The sequence below is a fragment of the Phaseolus vulgaris genome, chromosome 8, assembly GCF_051622355.1.
Source record: "Phaseolus vulgaris cultivar YP4 chromosome 8, ASM5162235v1, whole genome shotgun sequence".
Taxonomy (NCBI): domain Eukaryota; kingdom Viridiplantae; phylum Streptophyta; class Magnoliopsida; order Fabales; family Fabaceae; genus Phaseolus; species Phaseolus vulgaris.
Window position 1 is genome coordinate 58,598,528 of NC_143505.1, and position 18,361 is coordinate 58,616,888.

At 38.8% G+C, this 18,361-nt stretch overlaps 1 protein-coding gene and 1 long non-coding RNA gene across 8 annotated transcripts; both read right to left on the reverse strand.

Annotated features, from left to right (window-relative positions):
- Positions 1 to 9,569: 9,569 nt before the first annotated feature.
- LOC137823396 (uncharacterized) lies at positions 9,570 to 10,077 on the reverse strand. The gene is made up of 2 exons (XR_011083120.1): positions 9,935 to 10,077; positions 9,570 to 9,813 (listed from the first exon to the last, which is right to left on the reverse strand). It is a non-coding gene; the product is annotated as an uncharacterized LOC137823396 (long non-coding RNA).
- Positions 10,078 to 11,255: 1,178 nt separating this feature from the next.
- Positions 11,256 to 17,478, reverse strand: LOC137826003 (polyamine oxidase 5). Of its 7 annotated transcripts, none has more exons than XR_016515085.1 (10): positions 17,060 to 17,478; positions 15,498 to 15,613; positions 15,322 to 15,410; positions 14,360 to 14,473; positions 14,068 to 14,155; positions 13,881 to 13,966; positions 13,692 to 13,794; positions 12,488 to 12,585; positions 11,833 to 12,361; positions 11,256 to 11,745 (listed from the first exon to the last, which is right to left on the reverse strand). XR_016515085.1 is itself a non-coding variant. In XM_068631840.1 (10 exons), the coding sequence occupies exons 1-10, from the start codon at positions 17,097 to 17,099 to the stop codon at positions 11,425 to 11,427; spliced, it is 1,485 nt and encodes a 494-aa protein (XP_068487941.1). In that variant the 5' UTR covers positions 17,100 to 17,478; the 3' UTR covers positions 11,256 to 11,424. The 7 variants fall into 7 exon arrangements, 5 of the variants coding, with proteins under 5 accessions (XP_068487941.1, XP_068487940.1, XP_090150510.1 ...); XR_016515084.1 differs by having other exon boundaries at positions 11,833 to 12,029; positions 13,692 to 13,803; positions 17,060 to 17,446; XM_068631840.1 differs by having other exon boundaries at positions 11,833 to 12,262.
- Positions 17,479 to 18,361: the final 883 nt, after the last annotated feature.

Below are 18,361 nucleotides of genomic sequence, written 5' to 3' on the forward strand. Positions count from 1 at the left end.
TGGCAGAGTCGCCGTTTGGGGATGCTGTCGCATCTAGATCGATTGAATGGTAGGGATTGCGTGCCGTTTCATATGCCGAGCGTGTATGATCGTTAGATTAGATTTGATCTAATGGTGCTAGACGAACGCAGGGGTTTTGTCGAGCAGGACGGCCGGAATCTATTCTATAATGCCGATGGAAGCACAAAATTTCCATTCCATTGGACGGAGAATCCCACCTCTCTTGACCATCGGCTTTGGGAATCTTTGTCTCCCATCGACCAAGAAATTTTGATGGTCGTGAATCAACTACCGTGTAGGCTCCCTACGCGGGAACTGATAGCCCTTTATGGGTCGTCCAAGCAGTGGGCGGACCTAAATGGTGAGCACCTTCTTCTTGCGGTCGTTCGGCTAATAGCATATCTGTTTCTTACTTTCGTTTTTATGTTGCAGAGATTGTGGTGAGCATGGATCCGAGTTTGAAGAAGTATATGAATAGTTTGAAGAGGCAGGCTAATAAGAGCAAGATAGCCACCATCGCTGGAATTGTCCCGCGGACGATTGAGCGGGAGGTCGCTCCGGTGGACGCTGCTGTTCTTGCTCAAGGAAAAAAGAGGGGGCGGCCTGCTAAGGTACCTCGTACGGAGGCTCCGTCTTCGTCGGGCAGTCCAATTAGCTTGTTGGTGTCATCCGTCAGGGTGGCACCTACAATGCAATTTGACTTGCGACCGGAGGACGAGGAAATTTTTGCTAGCATTCCTACCTTAGATATGGTCGAGGAGACGGTCGAGTTTCAAGGGTTCATGTTGAGCATCAACGAAGAGTCATTCAGGCAGGGCGTTCGGCAGGTCGCGTTCTTCCATGGGGTGCCGGACGACGATGAGCGATACGACTCGAACATGGATGTCGTGGATGGCCGTCTGATGCCTCTTGGGGACGAGGAGGCCGAAGAGAATGACCAAACCATCTATCCTGTAGCTGAGATGCCACGTGCACATGATACCGTACCACCGGAGGAGTCGATGCAACCGGATGACACCCTTGATATTGTTTAATATTTTCATTACCTGAGTCCGGGGTGTGGGCTAAAGACAATTTTATTGCTTTGTGACGTGTTTTGAATTATTTTACTCTTTGCTATCGAATTTATTTTCATGTTCCTATTACTGTGCATTTTAATACCGGACGATGGTGCTTTGATGAAGAAGTTTGATGTTGCGCGTAACTTGGACATTTATATATAATTTAATTGAGTTTCTGGCTAAGGTATTTTAATTGAATATCTGACCAAAGCTAGTGAATAACGTTTTAAAGTTATAATTTGGATAACGGTTAAGTATATATTCCGACCGAATGAACGGTTAGTAATTTAATTGAATTTCTGACCAAGGTTGGTGGATAACGTTTAAGTTATAATTCGGATAACTTTAGTTATATATTCCGACCGAATGAACGGTTAACTAATTTAATTGAATTTCTGACCAAGGTTGGTGAATAACGTTTAAGTTATAGTTCGGATAACTTTAGTTATATATTCCGACCGAGTGAATGGTTAATTAATTTCTGACCAAGGTTGGTGAATAACATTTAAGTTATAATTCGGGAATTTCTGACCAAGGTTGGTGAATAACGTTTAAGTTATAATTTGGGAATTTCTGACCAAGGTTGGTGAATAACGTTTAAGTTATAATTCGGATAACTTTAGTTATATATTCCGACCGAATGAACGGTTAACTAATAGAATCGAATTTCTGACCAAGGTTGGTGAATAACGTTTAAGTTATAATTCGGGAATTTCTGACCAAAGTTGGTGAATAACGTTTAAGTTATAGTTCGGATAACTTTAGTTATATATTCCGACCGAATGAACGGTTAATTAATTTCTGACCAAGGTTGGTGAATAACGTTTAAGTTATAATTCGGATAACTTTAGTTATATATTCCGACCGAATGAACGGTTAATTAATTTCTGACCAAGGTTGGTGAATAACGTTTAAGTTATAATTCGGGAATTTCTGACCAAAGTTGGTGAATAACGTTTAAGTTATAATTCGGGAATTTCTGACCAAGGTTGGTGAATAACGTTTAAGTTATAATTCGGATAACTTTAGTTATATATTCCGACCGAATGAACGGTTAACTAATAGAATCGAATTTCTGACCAAGGTTGGTGAATAACGTTTAAGTTATAATTCGGGAATTTCTGACCAAAGTTGGTGAATAACGTTTAAGTTATAGTTCGGATAACTTTAGTTATATATTCCGACCGAGTGAATAGTTAATTAATTTCTGACCAAGGTTGGTGAATAACGTTTAAGTTATAATTCGGGAATTTCTGACCAAGGTTGGTGAATAACGTTTAAGTTATAATTCGGATAACTTTAGTTATATATTCCGACCGAATGAACGGTTAACTAATAGAATCGAATTTCTGACCAAGGTTGGTGAATAACGTTTAAGTTATAATTCGGGAATTTCTGACCAAAGTTGGTGAATAACGTTTAAGTTATAGTTCGGATAACTTTAGTTATATATTCCGACCGAATGAACGGTTAATTAATTTCTGACCAAGGTTGGTGAATAACGTTTAAGTTGTAATTCGGATAACTTTAGTTATATATTCCGACCGAATGAACGGTTAATTAATTTCTGACCAAGGTTGGTGAATAACGTTTAAGTTATAATTCGGGAATTTCTGACCAAAGTTGGTGAATAACGTTTAAGTTATAATTCGGGAATTTCTGACCAAGGTTGGTGAATAACGTTTAAGTTATAATTCGGATAACTTTAGTTATATATTCCGACCGAATGAACGGTTAACTAATAGAATCGAATTTCTGACCAAGGTTGGTTAACGTTTAAGTTATAATTCGGGAATTTCTGACCAAAGTTGGTGAATAACGTTTAAGTTATAGTTCGGATAACTTTAGTTATATATTCCGACCGAATGAACGGTTAATTAATTTCTGACCAAGGTTGGTGAATAACGTTTAAGTTATAATTCGGGAATTTCTGACCAAAGTTGGTGAATTACGTTTAAGTTATAGTTCAGATAACTTTAGTTATATATTCCGACCGAATGAACGGTTAATTAATTTCTGACCAAGGTTGGTGAATAACGTTTAAGTTATAATTCGGATAACTTTAGTTATATATTCCGACCGAATGAACGGTTAATTAATTTCTGACCAAGGTTGGTAATTTAAAGTGCCTCGTTAAAACCTTCTCGGTAGAAAACCCTCCTTAGGGATAAAACTACCGAGCGAGGAAAGAGTGCATTGAATTCATTCATCAACTGTAATAGAATTTGAGATGCGTGGCATTCCACGTTCTCGGTATAGATTTTCCTGACAAATATTCTAAGTAATAAGCTCCTCCTGTTGCTGTGTCGGAGATTCGGAACGGTCCTTCCCAATTACTTGAAAACTTTCCTCCATCTTTCCGAGCGTCGCTGCGCATGCGCCAAACTAAATCTCCCTTCTGATAGCTTCGTGGCTTCACCTTGGAGTTGTACCTTCGTGCTGCTCGTATTTTGCATGCTTCTTCTCTTATCTTGCATTTGTCTCTTAGTTCGTTGATGAGGTCGAGGCCGACTAGTAGACTTTCCTTGTTTAAGTCTAGATCTAATGTCTGTCGGCGTAGTGAAGGCTCGCCGATTTCGACCGGAATCATGGCTTCTGTGTCGTACGTCAGGCTGTAAGGTGTTTCTTGAGTCGTTGACTGGGGAGTACAACGATAAGCCCACAGAACCTCTAACAATTCTTCAGTCCAGTTTCCCTTGGATGGGCCAAGTCTCTTCTTTAACTCGTTGAGAATAACTTTGTTGGCGGCTTCCGCCTGACCGTTGGTTTGAGGATGTTCGACCGAACTCGTTATATGTTTGATGTGAAGTTTCTCATAGAATTCAGCTAGCCCACGGTCGGTGAACTGTCGACCGTTGTCTGTGATAATGATCTGAGGTAGGCCGAACCTGCAAACAATATTTTTCCACACAAAGCTTTGTACGTTCCGGGCGGTGATGGCTGTTAGTGGTTCAGCCTCAATCCATTTGGTAAAGTAATCTATGCCAACCAATAGGAACTTGCATTGCCCTTTTCCGGGTGCGAAAGGTCCGACAATATCCATTCCCCACTTAACAAATGGCCAGGGGGATAGGATATAGTGCAGGTGTTCTGGCTTTTGGTGCGACAAGGTGCCGAACTCCTGACACTTTACACACCTTTGAACATATTCGGCGCAGTCTCCCTGTACGGTCGGCCAGTAGTATCCGGCTCTTAAAATTTTAGCGGACATAGTTCGTGCCCCTGAATGGGTTCCACATATCCCCTCGTGTAACTCGGTCATTACATATGTGACCTGTTCTGGACTAAGGCATTTTAGGAGGGGACGGGAGTACCCTCTCCTGTAGAGATCTTGGCCAACGAGTATGTATCGGGCGGCTTGTAGTTTCATTGTCTTCTCTAAGTGTGGATCGCATGTACCGTCGGTCAGATATTGTTTTATGGGAGTCATCCAGTTAGGTTGGGTGTCAGTCGCCATGCATTCTTCGGTACCAACACTTGGTTTAGCCAGGGTCACGTGTATGGCCGACCGGTGGACGCCTTTCTTTTTTAGGGTAGCCAATCTCGATAGAGCGTCCGCCCTAGTATTATTTTCCCTCCGTACGTGTTGGAAGGAGATTTCTTTGAACCTGTTTAGAAGATTTTTTACGAAATGAAAATACTGTTGGAGTAATGTTTCTCTTACCTCATACTCCCCTGTAAGTTGTCCAACGACTAGACGGGAGTCGCTCTTACAAATTATATTTGTTATCTCCAATTCAATCGCCAGATGCAAACCTGCGATTATAGCTTCGTATTCGGCTTGATTATTGGAAGTTTTAAATTCAAATTTCATGGCTTGTTCGACAACAATCTCCCCTGGTCCTTCAAGTACAACTCCTGCTCCGGACGAACGACTGTTTGATGACCCATCTACATATAGTGTCCATCGGGGAGTTCGTTCGGTCGGATAGGGAGTGAGTTCTGCTGTGAAGTCGGCGAGGGCTTGGGACTTGATGGCCCCCCTGGGTTGGTATTCGATGTGGAATTCTGACAGTTCGACTGCCCAACCTATCATTCGTCCGGCGAGGTCAGGTTTGGTGAGAATCTTCATAATGGGATAGTTAGTCCTAACAATGACCTTGTGATTTTGGAAATACATCCGCATCCGTCGTGCGGTAATGACCAAAGCGAAGGCAACTTTTTCGACCATTTGGTACCGGGTTTCTGCGTCATGTAAGACTCGACTTACAAAATATACCGGTCGTTCTTCCGCTTCAATTTCTTGTACCAGAGCGGAACTCACCGCTTCATTGGAGACGGCGAGGTAGACCACAATGGGTTCCCGTTCGTTCGGTTTCTGGATGACCGGTGGGGATGTCAGGAATGTTTTTAACTGTTGGAAATTTTGTTCGCATTCATCTGTCCATTCAAATTTAGTCGTTTTCTTCAAAAGTTTTATGATGGGTCTCGTTCGTTCGGCAAGCTTAGGTACGAATCGAGACAACGACGTGAGACGGCCGACTAGTCTCTGGATCTCTTTGAGTCCGTTGGGACTTCGCATTTCGGTGATTGCCTTGCATTTTTCTGGATTAGCCTCTATACCTCGATGTGTGAGCATGAAGCCTAAGAACTTCCCACCTTCCACGCCGAACGCGCACTTCTCCGGATTTAAACGCATGCGGTACTGACGCAAAGCTTGAAAAACTTCTTTTAAGTCAGAAACATGTTGTTCGCAAGAATTTGATTTGACGACGATGTCGTCAACGTATACTTCCACATTCCGACCGATCATGTCGTGGAATACATGATCCATGAGTCGCTGGTATGTGGCTCCTGCGTTCTTGAGGCCGAACGGCATGACTTCATAGAAGAAGTTGTCAGAATCCGTTCTAAACGCGGTTTTCTCTCGATCACGGTGGTACATTTGTATTTGATTGTAACCTGAATAAGCATCAAGGAAACTTAGGATTTGATGACCGGCTGCACCGTCGACCAGTCGGTCGATAGTAGGTAGGGGATATGAGTCTTTTGGACATGCCTTGTTAAGGTCTGTGTAGTCTACGCACATTCTCCATTTTCCATTCGCCTTTTTTACCATCACTACATTGGCTAGCCATGTCGTATAGTGGGCCTTTTGAATAAAACCAGCTTGAATTAGCTTGTCTGTTTCCTCTCGTGCGGCTTTGCGCCGTTCTTCACCTAGTTTCCTTTTCTTTTGAGCGATCGGCCTGGCCTCTGTATAAACAGACAATCGATGGGTAATCACATCTGATTTTACCCCTGGCATGTCTGCAGCCGTCCAGGCGAAAAGATCAACGTTCTTTATTAATGTTTTTCCGACCGCCTCTCGGTCGTCTGGATTGAGAGAGGTTCCCATGTACGTTTTTCGGTCTTTGTCTCGGAGGAATATGGGTTGAAGATCTTCCCCTGCTTCCATCCGGGGATCATCCAGTCGAGGATCTAGATCGACTAAGGCAACCAAGTGTCGTCTAGATTCTCTTCCTCTAGAGCGTCTTTCTGTCGATCGGCCTCTTCGCTCTGTCGTTCGTTCGGCTGACGTGGTATAGAGCCTTCGGGTCGGCTCCATCTTCAGGCTAGCTACATAACACTCTCGTGCTATCTTCTGGTCTACATGCACGGTTGCTATATCTCCATTGACCGAGGGGAACTTCATAGCTAGATGAGGAGTCGAGACAATGGCTTTCAATCTATTGATAGATGGCCGACCGAGCAAAATATTGTACGATGTATTGGCATTAACGAGTAGATATCGTATGTTGATGGTCTTGCTGAGGTAATCATCGCCGAACGTGGTGTATAGGTCGATAAATCCTTTCGTGTCTACCCTTTCCCCTGAGAAACCAACTATCTGCTCGTTGTAGGGTTGTATTTCTGCTTCTGAAATCTTCATCTTCTTAAACGTTTCCCAGTAAAGGATGTCGACCGAGCTACCCTGATCTACCAACACTTTTGCGATTGCGAACTTATCTATTTCCACAGTTATTACCATGGGGTCATCTTGAGATGGATCAATTGCTGTGAAGTCAGCGTCAGTGAAAGTGATTGGTGGTATATGCGGTCGGCGTTGTGTTGAGGTCGAATGAACGGATTGAACTGCTCTCAAATGTTTTTTCCTTGCCGAATTAGAGCATCCTCCGCCCGCAAAACCACCTGCAATGTAATTAATTTCTTGAGGGGGCTGACCGAGCGACACTGGTCCAGCGATTGTATTGATGACTTCGCGAACTTTTTGTTTAGTTCGACTTCTACGTTCAGGGCTTTCGCTCTGAGGCCTCGTTCGTCTGATCGGACTTTCACTTCTTTTCCTTCTGTTTGAACGATAGTGGTTGTCATGGGTCCGGTCGTCTCTCCGTCTCGAACGTTCTCAGGGGTCATGGTCGCGCTGAGGTGACCTGGGTGCAGTGATGGTGGTTTTCACGAACTTGCGGAGATGACCGGCCTGGACGAGTTCTTCAATTTTGTCTTTCAGCGCTTGGCATCCTTCGGTCGTGTGGCCAAAGTTACGATGGTATTGGCAACGTTTACTGGTGTCGGCATTGGGAGGGGTTTGTGACTGCTTCAATGCCGGAATCAATTCAATTTGTAGTGCTTCGTCGAGAATCTTGCCCCTTGGTACAATCAAGGGAGTGTAGCTGTGGAAACGAGGACCCCTATTGGGGCGATGCCGTTCTCGATCGGTCGGTACTGTGGGGGGACGAATCCCTTTGCTTTTGTCTGTGTTCTCAACATAAGTTTTTCGATGATAGTCGATATGTTCTTCTATCTGCATGAACTTTGTTGCTCTTGTTCTTAATTCGTCCATATCGCACGGAGGCCGTTTGATAAGGCTTTCCGTGAACCTCCCCGGCAGTATGGCCGAGACCAAATGATGCATGGCTATTTCTGGATTAAGATTACGAATGCTCATACACACTTTACTAAATCTGTTCATGAATGTTCTCAATGATTCTCCCCTTTCTTGTTTGACATTTAGAAGGGACATGGAGGATGTCCGATGAGGTCTACTTGTGGCATATTGCGTTGTGAACTTCAATTCCAAGGCGTCGAAGCTTGTAATGGAATTGGGTGGAAGGTCAGAAAACCATCCAAGGGGGCCTTCCCTGAGAGAGGTGGGGAAGACTTTACACCATACCGTTCGGTCGGTTGTGTAAAGGGTCATTTGAGTTCTAAATATATTCAGATGTTCGTCTGGATCTGTAGATCCGTCATAAAGATTTATCGTTAAGCCCCTCCACTTGTCAGGGAGAGGAGTGGCTATGATGTCGTCAGTGAACGGATGGCCTTTCGGGTTTGTTACCTTGTTTGGAGTTACTGGCTTTACACTTTGATGGGTGTGTTGAATGAGTGACATGTGAGGTATAGTCTGGGCTATTGTTTTTGTTCCTGATTGGAACGGTGATGGAGAAGGCGCACGCGAATGCCCTTCACGTTCAGATTGCTCGAGCCTATCCAACAATCTCTTGTTCTGCTCTTTCAATTGGGCTATCTCTTCCGCGTGCCGCTGGCGCTCCTCTTCTCGTCTTTTCCTTTCTTCATCTTGGCGAAGTTGGTCGATGACTCCTTTTTGGAGTAATTCCTGCATCTGAACCTGGAGAGTTTGGAGTATGGTCCTATACTCTTCAGAGATATCATTGTTGTTGTTTGCCGTTGAGCCCATCTTCAAGCGTTGGGGTCTTTGGGTCTGGGAATAATGATTACTCGGCCCCACGGTGGGCGCCAATTGTACCTGTATGGATATCGGGGACTGAGTAATGTTTATTCACGTCGATACAAGGTGTCTGCTCCACTCTCAATTGTCCTGTCCTTCGAGTTTCCTTCTTCCTTGCGTGCCTCGGTCGGCCGGCGGGGGTACCTGCGATTGCGCTCCGACGCTCAAGTCAGTAATCTCTCTCAGTGGAAGTCCTTTCGAGAATGAATAACATACCTTTTTCTCTTTCTTTTCCTTCTTTTGTACGTTCCCCTTGGACTTGGGCCCTCTGGGTCGTTAGTGGTTCGCCACGTGTTTTCTGGTTTTTGGGTCGTGTTAGGTGGTTTCCTGGGATCTAGGGGATGTTCCCGAAAATCTGGGGAGTGCTCACGTGCGTTTGTTGTTTAGTGGGAATTAACCGTTTGTCCCATGTGTGACCACGTTAGTTAGATAATTTTAATCTGAACCATGCGGTCGTCCGGTCCCGACCGATACAAGTAGGAATATTTAAAATTAATATAATTTGAGTATAGCAACCCAGCATATAAGATATATGAAGAAAAAAGGTTTTAAAATATTTTCTTAGGCAACCGATTCAAATGCAGTAAGAAACTAGCACTATAACAATACATAGGATGTGAACATTCTTTTCATGATAATAACAATAATGACTACAATTAAATTTTGCTACATAACTATTATCAAAATAAAAAGTTTCAAAAACATAAAAAGTAAAATGTGAACACTTTCGATTTTATATATAAAAATTAAGTTATAAACTTTTTTTTAATATTTTTCTAACATAACTTGTAAAGTCACGGTTAATGTTATGCTGTAAGTTATTTTACCAAGGAAAATTGAATACGGCTAAAAATTACATAATCGAAAGTGTTGATGTTACAGCACTAATGCATACGAGAGTGTTGATAAAATGACGCAGAATAGGGGCCGTTGATTTAACGGGAGCGACGCGCAGATTCGATGTAGTCTTGAAGGGCTTTGAGTTGCTCTTGGGAAGGGGGTGTTTGGTTGTTCTTGATGGATCTATGGACATCATAGGTTGTTGATGCAAAGAACAGAAGCCTGTTATGTTAAGGTTTGCACGTTTAAGCGCGTTTATAACGAACAACTTAATGGAATTGCAAATCATTGGAACTGAAATTCATTAGAAAATTGAATTGAAGTAGAAGGTATGCAATCATACCCAGAAGCAAAAAGTATAATCTGGCTTGGGAAAACGTGTTTGCCGAAGATCCTCATCGTACTGTGTATTGTGTGGCTCGCTGTGTAACGCGCTTCTGGCTCTTGTCCCCAGCCAAACGCAAAAAATGCGTGGAACTTTGTCTCTGTTACTATTTGTTTTGTTTGTGTTTATTGAACTTTTGGGCTTGGATCAGGGTAAAGAAAAAGACAAATTCTTCTTGCATCCAATTTTTTTAACCTACACCTTACATACTTTTAAATTTTCAAAAATATCCCTTATTTCAGAAATAAAAATCTAGAATTGGAAATAATACATTCCAAACAAGCTGGAAGAGATTATTATGTTTTGGAAATAAAAATTTAGAATAGAATTAAAAAACCAAAATCTCATTCTAGAAAAACAATATCATAATACAAAAAAATTCATTGAGGGAAAAAATCCAAAAACATATTCTGAAAAAAGGTGTTCGGAATGTATTTTCATTTGTACCCCCATTTTATTTAAGGGCACTTTTGTCGTTTCACATTGAAATTACGGTGCAGGAAGTAATTGCCTAAAGAAGATGCAGTGGAGGGCCTCTAAAGATTGGACTTGGATATAATGTTAGAGGACTCTTTCTTCCTGCACCTCCATACCTTCTTCTTTCACCTCCATAAATTTTCAAATTTCCGAAAATGCCCCTATATAATATTCCGGATTATGTAATCCGGAAGTATTTTTTAAATTTGTAATTACCTTCCGGATTACATAATCCGGTAGTCTTTTTTCAGATACATGATTACTTTTCGGATTACATAATCCGGAAGTCTTATTTAGCTTCCGGATTATGTAATCCGGAAGTCTTTTTTCAAATGAGTTTCCGAATTACATAATTCGGAAACTACTCTATGGGGGTGGCACAAGAAGGAGAAAAATGTATTTTCATGTTGTGTATGGAGGTGGCAGAAGAAGATATGGAGGTGCAGGAAGAAACAGTCATGTTAGAGAAATGTAAGAATAATAACGGAAAATTCTCTCTCCACCTCCATTGATTCTTACTGCACCTCCATATAATTTTGAAATTTCATCCCTACCCCTTGTCAGTATATGTTAGGGTTTTGGTTTTGTGGGTGATTTGTTATTCATTTTGAAGGGTGCTGGTTCATTGTGATGGTTGTTTGTGGGGTGCTTTGTGGTTGAGGTGATGGTTTGTGGTTGGTGTTGGTGAGGTTGGTGGTGAAGGTGAGTTGTTTTTTTGCACCATTTTCTTTAGCGTTTTTGTTTTCATTTTGTTTGTGTATGAGATTGCACAATCTGTAACACCTCCATTGTGTAATGTAGATACTGGATAAAAGTTAGCTTTGATGATGAAGTTCTTGGAGGATATGGTTTTTGCTTGCCTAATATTTTACTAACTATGGTTTAAGTTGAACTACAATGTGCATTTACTCTAATCAACAACTCATTCTTTTGAGCATTGTTCTCATCTTCAAGAACAGAAGGTACACAAATCACATCCTAGAGATTTGAAGAGGTATAGTAGTTTCAAACATTTCATGCCTAACAGCAGGAACAAGAGGGAGATTTTGTATGTGGCCTTGTTTCTGTAGAAGATGTCTTTGACAATTTTCAGCAGCCATGACCCCAGCAGAGTAAGCTCCATGCACAGATCCCTGGTGGTCATCCATGCTGACAGCTTCTCCACCAAAGAATATATTACCCAATGGTGCACGAAGCCTCTCATACACATCATCTGGCTTCCCAACTAAATCACATGCATAACAGCCAAGAGAGTTTGGATCTGTTCCCCAATGTGACACAAGATATTGAACCTGCAATAGTCCATCAAACTCAAAATCCAGGCTCATGAAAGTGGATGTAGAGAATAAAGAAACACATGGCACGAGAGGTGAACTTACAGGCATAGAAGCATGAGGAAACATGTTCTTGAGCTGTTGCATTACAAAATTTGCAGCTGATTCATCAGATAGCTTTTCAAGGTCATAAGCAAACCTTCCAGCTGCCATATACACAAGAATTGGATGACCTGTTGCTTTGTGGAGATTGAGAAAATAACCACAGGCATAAGAGGTGGGTGCAACCATTCCCAGAACTTCTACATTAGGCCAAAATACTCTATCAAATCTAAGGGCAACTTTATTTTCATTTCCCACACCAATATCTTTAATTGCTGCAATCTTCCATTCAGGCAATTTTGGTGTAAATTCAATTGAATTGGCCTTAAGGATTCCAATAGGAACAGTTAGAATAACAGCGTCAGCAACAAAGTTTCTGCCATCCTCAACGGTGACCATTACCATGTTGTAACCATTGGATATTTTGGTCACCCTACATATGAGGTTTCACAAAAAGGATCAAAACTTTGCACCCTAATCACCCCCATGAGAGGGACAGAAAAAATTGGTATGCGTTTCTTATTAATAGAAGCTGCGAAAAATGGTAATAAATTCCACATAAATTTTCTTTTCTTTTCTTTTTTGCATGTCGTGACACAAATCATGAAAACGATTATGTAACAAATCATATAGCTTGGTCAATAAATTATACACAAACCTGTGGTTCAAGCGTATATCGAGATCAGTTGCAAGAGCTTTTACAACAGGATCATATCCTTGCACCACGAGTCCATGGCCACCAGTGAGGACATGCTCCTGTACGAAAACCAAGAACAAGAGCAATACCAGCATTCATTTGAATACTAAACAATGCCAAGCTCATCTTCTACATACAGACGGAACCTTGATTTAAATTTTATCACTTCAACCAACGGAATAACTTGATGAATCAAGGACCTAACAGGGTAACACATAAGTGTGATGCGGAAGTATAGCTTGTTCAGCTAAGACTTCTATAGAAGAAAATAGAAAAACAGATAGGTAGTTTTCATATTAGTACCCAAATTAGCACAAAGTTACCAATGCAGGCAATACTTAAATATTATAACGAAAATCCATATAATTTATCAGTCTTGTGAAATTCACCAAGCTTGTTCGAACATTGAAAATCTTGGCCCAGTCCCACCCGCCCAATGTCACAGTCAATCTATTATCATTATACAAATTCAAATTAATTTGATTAAGTGCATTATATTTTCAAATTTGCTTTGATTACTTGATGAACAAGTCTATCTCAAACTCAAACTCATACAATATGTCTATCTTGTACTTTCATAACCATGGTCTTTTCATTTTAGAAAAAAAGACACTGAAAGTCTAAAAGATTCAAAACCACGAAAGAAAGTGAATTGACTTCATATGATTATTTTCAGTTTCCTCAAATTATATAGGGTTAATGTTTGACTTAGATGACCTATAACATAATGTGACAATTTTGTTGGATCAGTATTTACCATTAGACCACAAGTTACATCTAATAATTAGAGCGTAACTTTTTTTACTTAAGAGCGTAAGAATCCAATCACTACAATTTAATTGTACTTGATGAAGGGATAAGGCTTTGGTTGTTTTTGTATTTTCTTCTAGAATTTTAATGAAGTTCAGAAATATAATGTTCAGTAGAAAAGAATACCGTGTATGTTTCATAAAAGTTGGTAACTCAAAGCTTTCTGCTTATTCTAAAAGTTTCAACAAACCAGAATTCATCAGTTATAATCAACAATTATCTAACCAGGGACCTAGTGGCTAAACGAGATTTCATAATGAAATCAGACTCAAGTATAAATGAACCGGAAAACAACACATGTGAAAGTTCAAGGCAAAGAGAATCTTGTGTCTTCAACTAATATAATGACACTTGCCTGATCCCAGGTTTTCAGTGATATCATATCTGCATCAGTAGCAAACCAAGCTTCCATTCTGCATATATACCATTGCAGCACTTCATGAGCTAGTCCTTGTAGCCTGCAGAAACTGTCATGTTACACTGATAGATTGAAACTTCAAGCCTCAGTGCTTGTATACAATATATGCTCTTATCAATCTCTTACCTTAGTCCTGGATGTCTATTTAACACGATTGAAATTGCTTGGAGAATAGGCATGTCATCAGGATGATCATCCCTCACTTTCACTGTCTAGAAATATCACAAGAAATCCAATAGATTACAGTTTAAGATAATCACAGTTTCATTCATGATTAAGAAGAAACACAAGCCATATGCAACAAAGATCTTACCTCTGCTAGAATTCTCTTGAAAGTGTCTCCAACTTCCATTACCATTTGTTGAGGGACTTGATGACCATCAATGTTAAATAGCATACAGCTATAAAGATGAAACAGCATTACTAGAAAGCAAAGTAGTACAATTGCAAAAGTTTCAGATGTTCCTCACTCGTTAGAAAATTATATGTGAATGCTTCAGTTCCATTAGAGACAGATTGTAGAATTGTCTACGCATAATAAAAGGTTAAGGCTCATGCAATACATCAATCTTGCAGAAACATGGAGATGAAATCTAAATTATTACCTTTCCAAGTCATGATCATATAAGACAGAGTTATCACAACTGGTACGATACAATGTGAGCCCTAAACCACGTATCAATGGTGCCAAGGGATTCTCATTGCAAACACCATGTAGCCTGGAAAAGAATCAATAAAATAAAAACAAAGTTATTGAATTCTGACTCATTTCGTTGCTTCACATTTAAAAAATACATTTAGCTTTGAGAATGACTTTTTGAAACAAATTTCAATAAAGGGATAATGACCACATTACATTTCTCATAAGGTACTGAATTTTAAGTCTCGTGAGTGTGAAGAAAATTAAAAGACGAGAGGAAAGCCACTATCTGACTAGAATTTAGAAATGATTGACAAAAGGGATAATTTAGAAATGACTAGAATACAAAAAAATATTAGCACTAGATTGACAAAATTAAAAGAAAAATATAAACTAAACAAAATAATAAATAAGGTTATCATTGCTGTTATACTACTGGAAGGACAGTACAAGGGACTTGTCATTTTTGGTACAACTGGTACTGGAGTCACAACAAATACACTAAATTGGATGAGAAAGGCTTATTATTATTTTTATTACTAAATTGGAAATTTCATATCAACATTGGTGCTTAGAAGCTTTAAATCTCTTAGGCAATGTAATGAAATTACCGGGAAAACATCCCCTAAGTTGCAGTTCACACTTTTAGAAAACTCTGCACACATTGTTTCATTGAGGATGGATATTTTTCTGAGGACCAACCATATAAAAGAATGGTTGAAAATTGGCAATAAGAGGAACTTTTTCAATCTCTGCATGTCTAGGGAGTTGGTGCAGTAAGGCTAAGAACCTAAAATGAGCACACCAAATTAATGAATGGCAAGTTAGAAGATGGTGAACAAGGTTCACAAGTTCAGATCATCTTCCAATTCCAAAACAACGTGCTAGCAACAAAGAAAACAAAATTGTAGTTCGAGTAGAACTTACCATGAGGCTCCCATATCTACAGGACAGCCAAATGAGTAATCAGTGTATATCCTGCCTCCTACCCTATCCCTTGACTCCAGTACAATCACCTAACCAAATGATGGGAATAAGACAAAGAAAAAAGCAATAGAAAGAATAAGTAAATAAAGATGAATCTGACAATAATGATATAGCACCTTAAAAGATGCATCATAGAGACTTCGTGCAGCAGCAATTCCTGATATTCCAGCACCAATGACAATAACTGTTGGAAGAGAACTGCATGGCCTCTTGATGTGTGCAGCAACAGTGCCTGGTGGACACCAAAATCACAAGGAAAAAAAGTTGTTTATGTAAAGAGCATACCAGACCACACAGTGCAAAATATCTCTTACGTTTCAAAGAGATGAGAGAACAGAAAGTAAGATAACATAGATACTGAACCACCAATACAAAAATAGTATTTTGTACCATAACTGTTTTACTTGAAAGATTCACAAAAATACACCACTGTAAAATTTCTTAGACAAGCCATGTAAACAGTTTCATTTGCTTTCCATTAAAGAATGTAGGTCCTTGTTTTACAATGCTTTCACACAGGGTCAGATCACTACAGAACCATACATTTCCCATATTACTTCATCCAAAGGAATAGGTTACTTTGGTTAAAGGAAACATTTTTTTGTTCTCTATTTTCTCTTCTTAATTTTTAAGTACATGAAGAGTGATCATTTCCAAATAATTAATAAATGAATAGGGGAATTTCACGCAAATAATGTGCAGTCAAAAAATTCTTTCATAAGAGGATATGTACACAATATAGACAAGAGAGAGTTAATTTTCTGTTTTACTAGAATAAAGTTTTATGAGAATATCCATTGACTTGACACTACTAACTTCAAAAACAGTCCTATGTGGCTTGGTGAGGTTAAAAGTTCATTGCCATTCCTCTGAAAAGAATTGAAATAATAACATTGGAAGTTTTAGCACAAAAAAATTCACTTGTAAATGAAATAATTCTTCAAATAAAGTATTTCTCACTTTTCCTTTCAAAATGGAAGTTTGAAATTGACAAATTGACCAACTGAAACAAATACAATCATATCATATGAAAAAGAAAGGGACCCATGGTAACTGAAACCTATTTATGAACTTAGTATGTGCTCTGCCATATTATTATATTTTCCCTAAAATTGAAGGAAGGAGAGAAGAAATAGCACCTGGACATAAAAGTGGACCACAAAAGAACATAATTTGACAGCCACACTGCCTGGGACACTTAATAATAGAAAAAAAAACTATTTTTCTAGCAAACATCTACAATTATAAGATCTTAATTATTCAAAAAGCACTCTAGGTAGAGGTTTGCAATCACTGACAGGACAATTTAGAAATATTGCTATTCATAAACAATATTACTGTTATATGACATATATTAATGACAAGATCCTCAGCTAGAAGAAGGTAAACCTAAAAGTTTTAATAAACATTAAATCGAACAGCTAAGAGATGTGGCTCAAATATCACCCCTTAAGAGTGTTTGATCCCTAAATCAAGTCCCATAGCAAAAGTGGCTTGGTTAACTAAAGGAAAATCAACTTCCTACAAAGTCTCAAAGCAGTTAAACTTTTCCTTTGTAACGAAAATACATAAAATGTAAGCAAAAGTAAAACAAGCCACATAGGAAAGCATAGAAAACCATGCATAAACAAAAACTGTATGTGCATGTGAATGAGAGCAATAAAATGAAAACACTGACCATCAATCATATCTGTGGAGCATAATTCTTTTGGGTCCATAGAAAAGGAAAGAGATCACAGGACTTGCAACAGAAGGGTAGGCAATCAAAAGGGTGTGTTGAGATGAAGCAATGGAATCAAAGGATTTCAATTAAGGGGAATAGATTGGAAGAGAAACACAGTTCATCAAACCAGCTCATTATTCATATTAGAGCTGACATGTTCATTCATTTTATTTGTTATGAAAATGAAACGATCTCTTCAGAAGGTGGCCTCATATTTGCCGTGAGTTTCACATGAAGGGACAATTGGCAATGCTCCTCTCTTCCACAATCACATCACCACACGCTTTCTCTTCTTATGAATCTCTCTCTCTCTCTCTCAAACCAGAGAGATATCCAACTTCCAACGGCACTTTGTTGGTGTAATGTAATAAACTAATAAACCAATAATAATATTAATATTATATAATCTAACAAAAACAAGTTGTTATCATTTATGCCATAAATATTCATTTATCCCTAAATCCATGTCCTAAGTACTCTCTGATCCTATTTAATAGATTTTTTTGAATATTTTCTTTCTATTTCTCTATCATTTCAAAGTTTAAAATGATATTAATTGTTTTTTCAATTGCATTATTACTTTTCATTTAGTCTAATTACTTTATACATATAGGGATAAAAAAAAAGTCGATATAAATGCAACAAAACAACTATAATAATTATTATAGTTTATGTATTTCATGATAACTCATAGTGATGTTATAATACTATAATATTACGTTAAAAAAATTAATTAAAACTTATTTCAATAATTTTTCAGAAAAAGTCTAAACCTTAAATTAAGATAAAAATAAATTTTGTGTGAAAGTACTTAAAAATATATTTAACTTTATTAACAATTTATCTCTAAAATATGTATAATTTTAAGCACAAAATATTTGTTAATTATTAATACGTATTAGATGTAATTTTAAATGTAATTGAAAACTGTCCACTGATTATTTATGAAATTGCGTGAGTTTTGTATTCATAAAGCATTTTTCAAATAGGAGATACGGAACTTTTATAAAGACTTGAAATAAATATTAATATGATTTTCCATTCTATTTCCATTATGTGCTTAGATAACTACTACTCTTTAACAACAAGTGTCGTTATGGCTGTCATGCAGCAGTTGTAGATTGGAAGGAGTGGTAGCAGAGTGAGCTCTAACTTTACATTAACATGCTTCCATAACACATTATCCTTTCAAATCTAATGGTAAGACCATACTTGATAGGAACTTAACACATATCATCTTTCAATTAATTAAGGAAG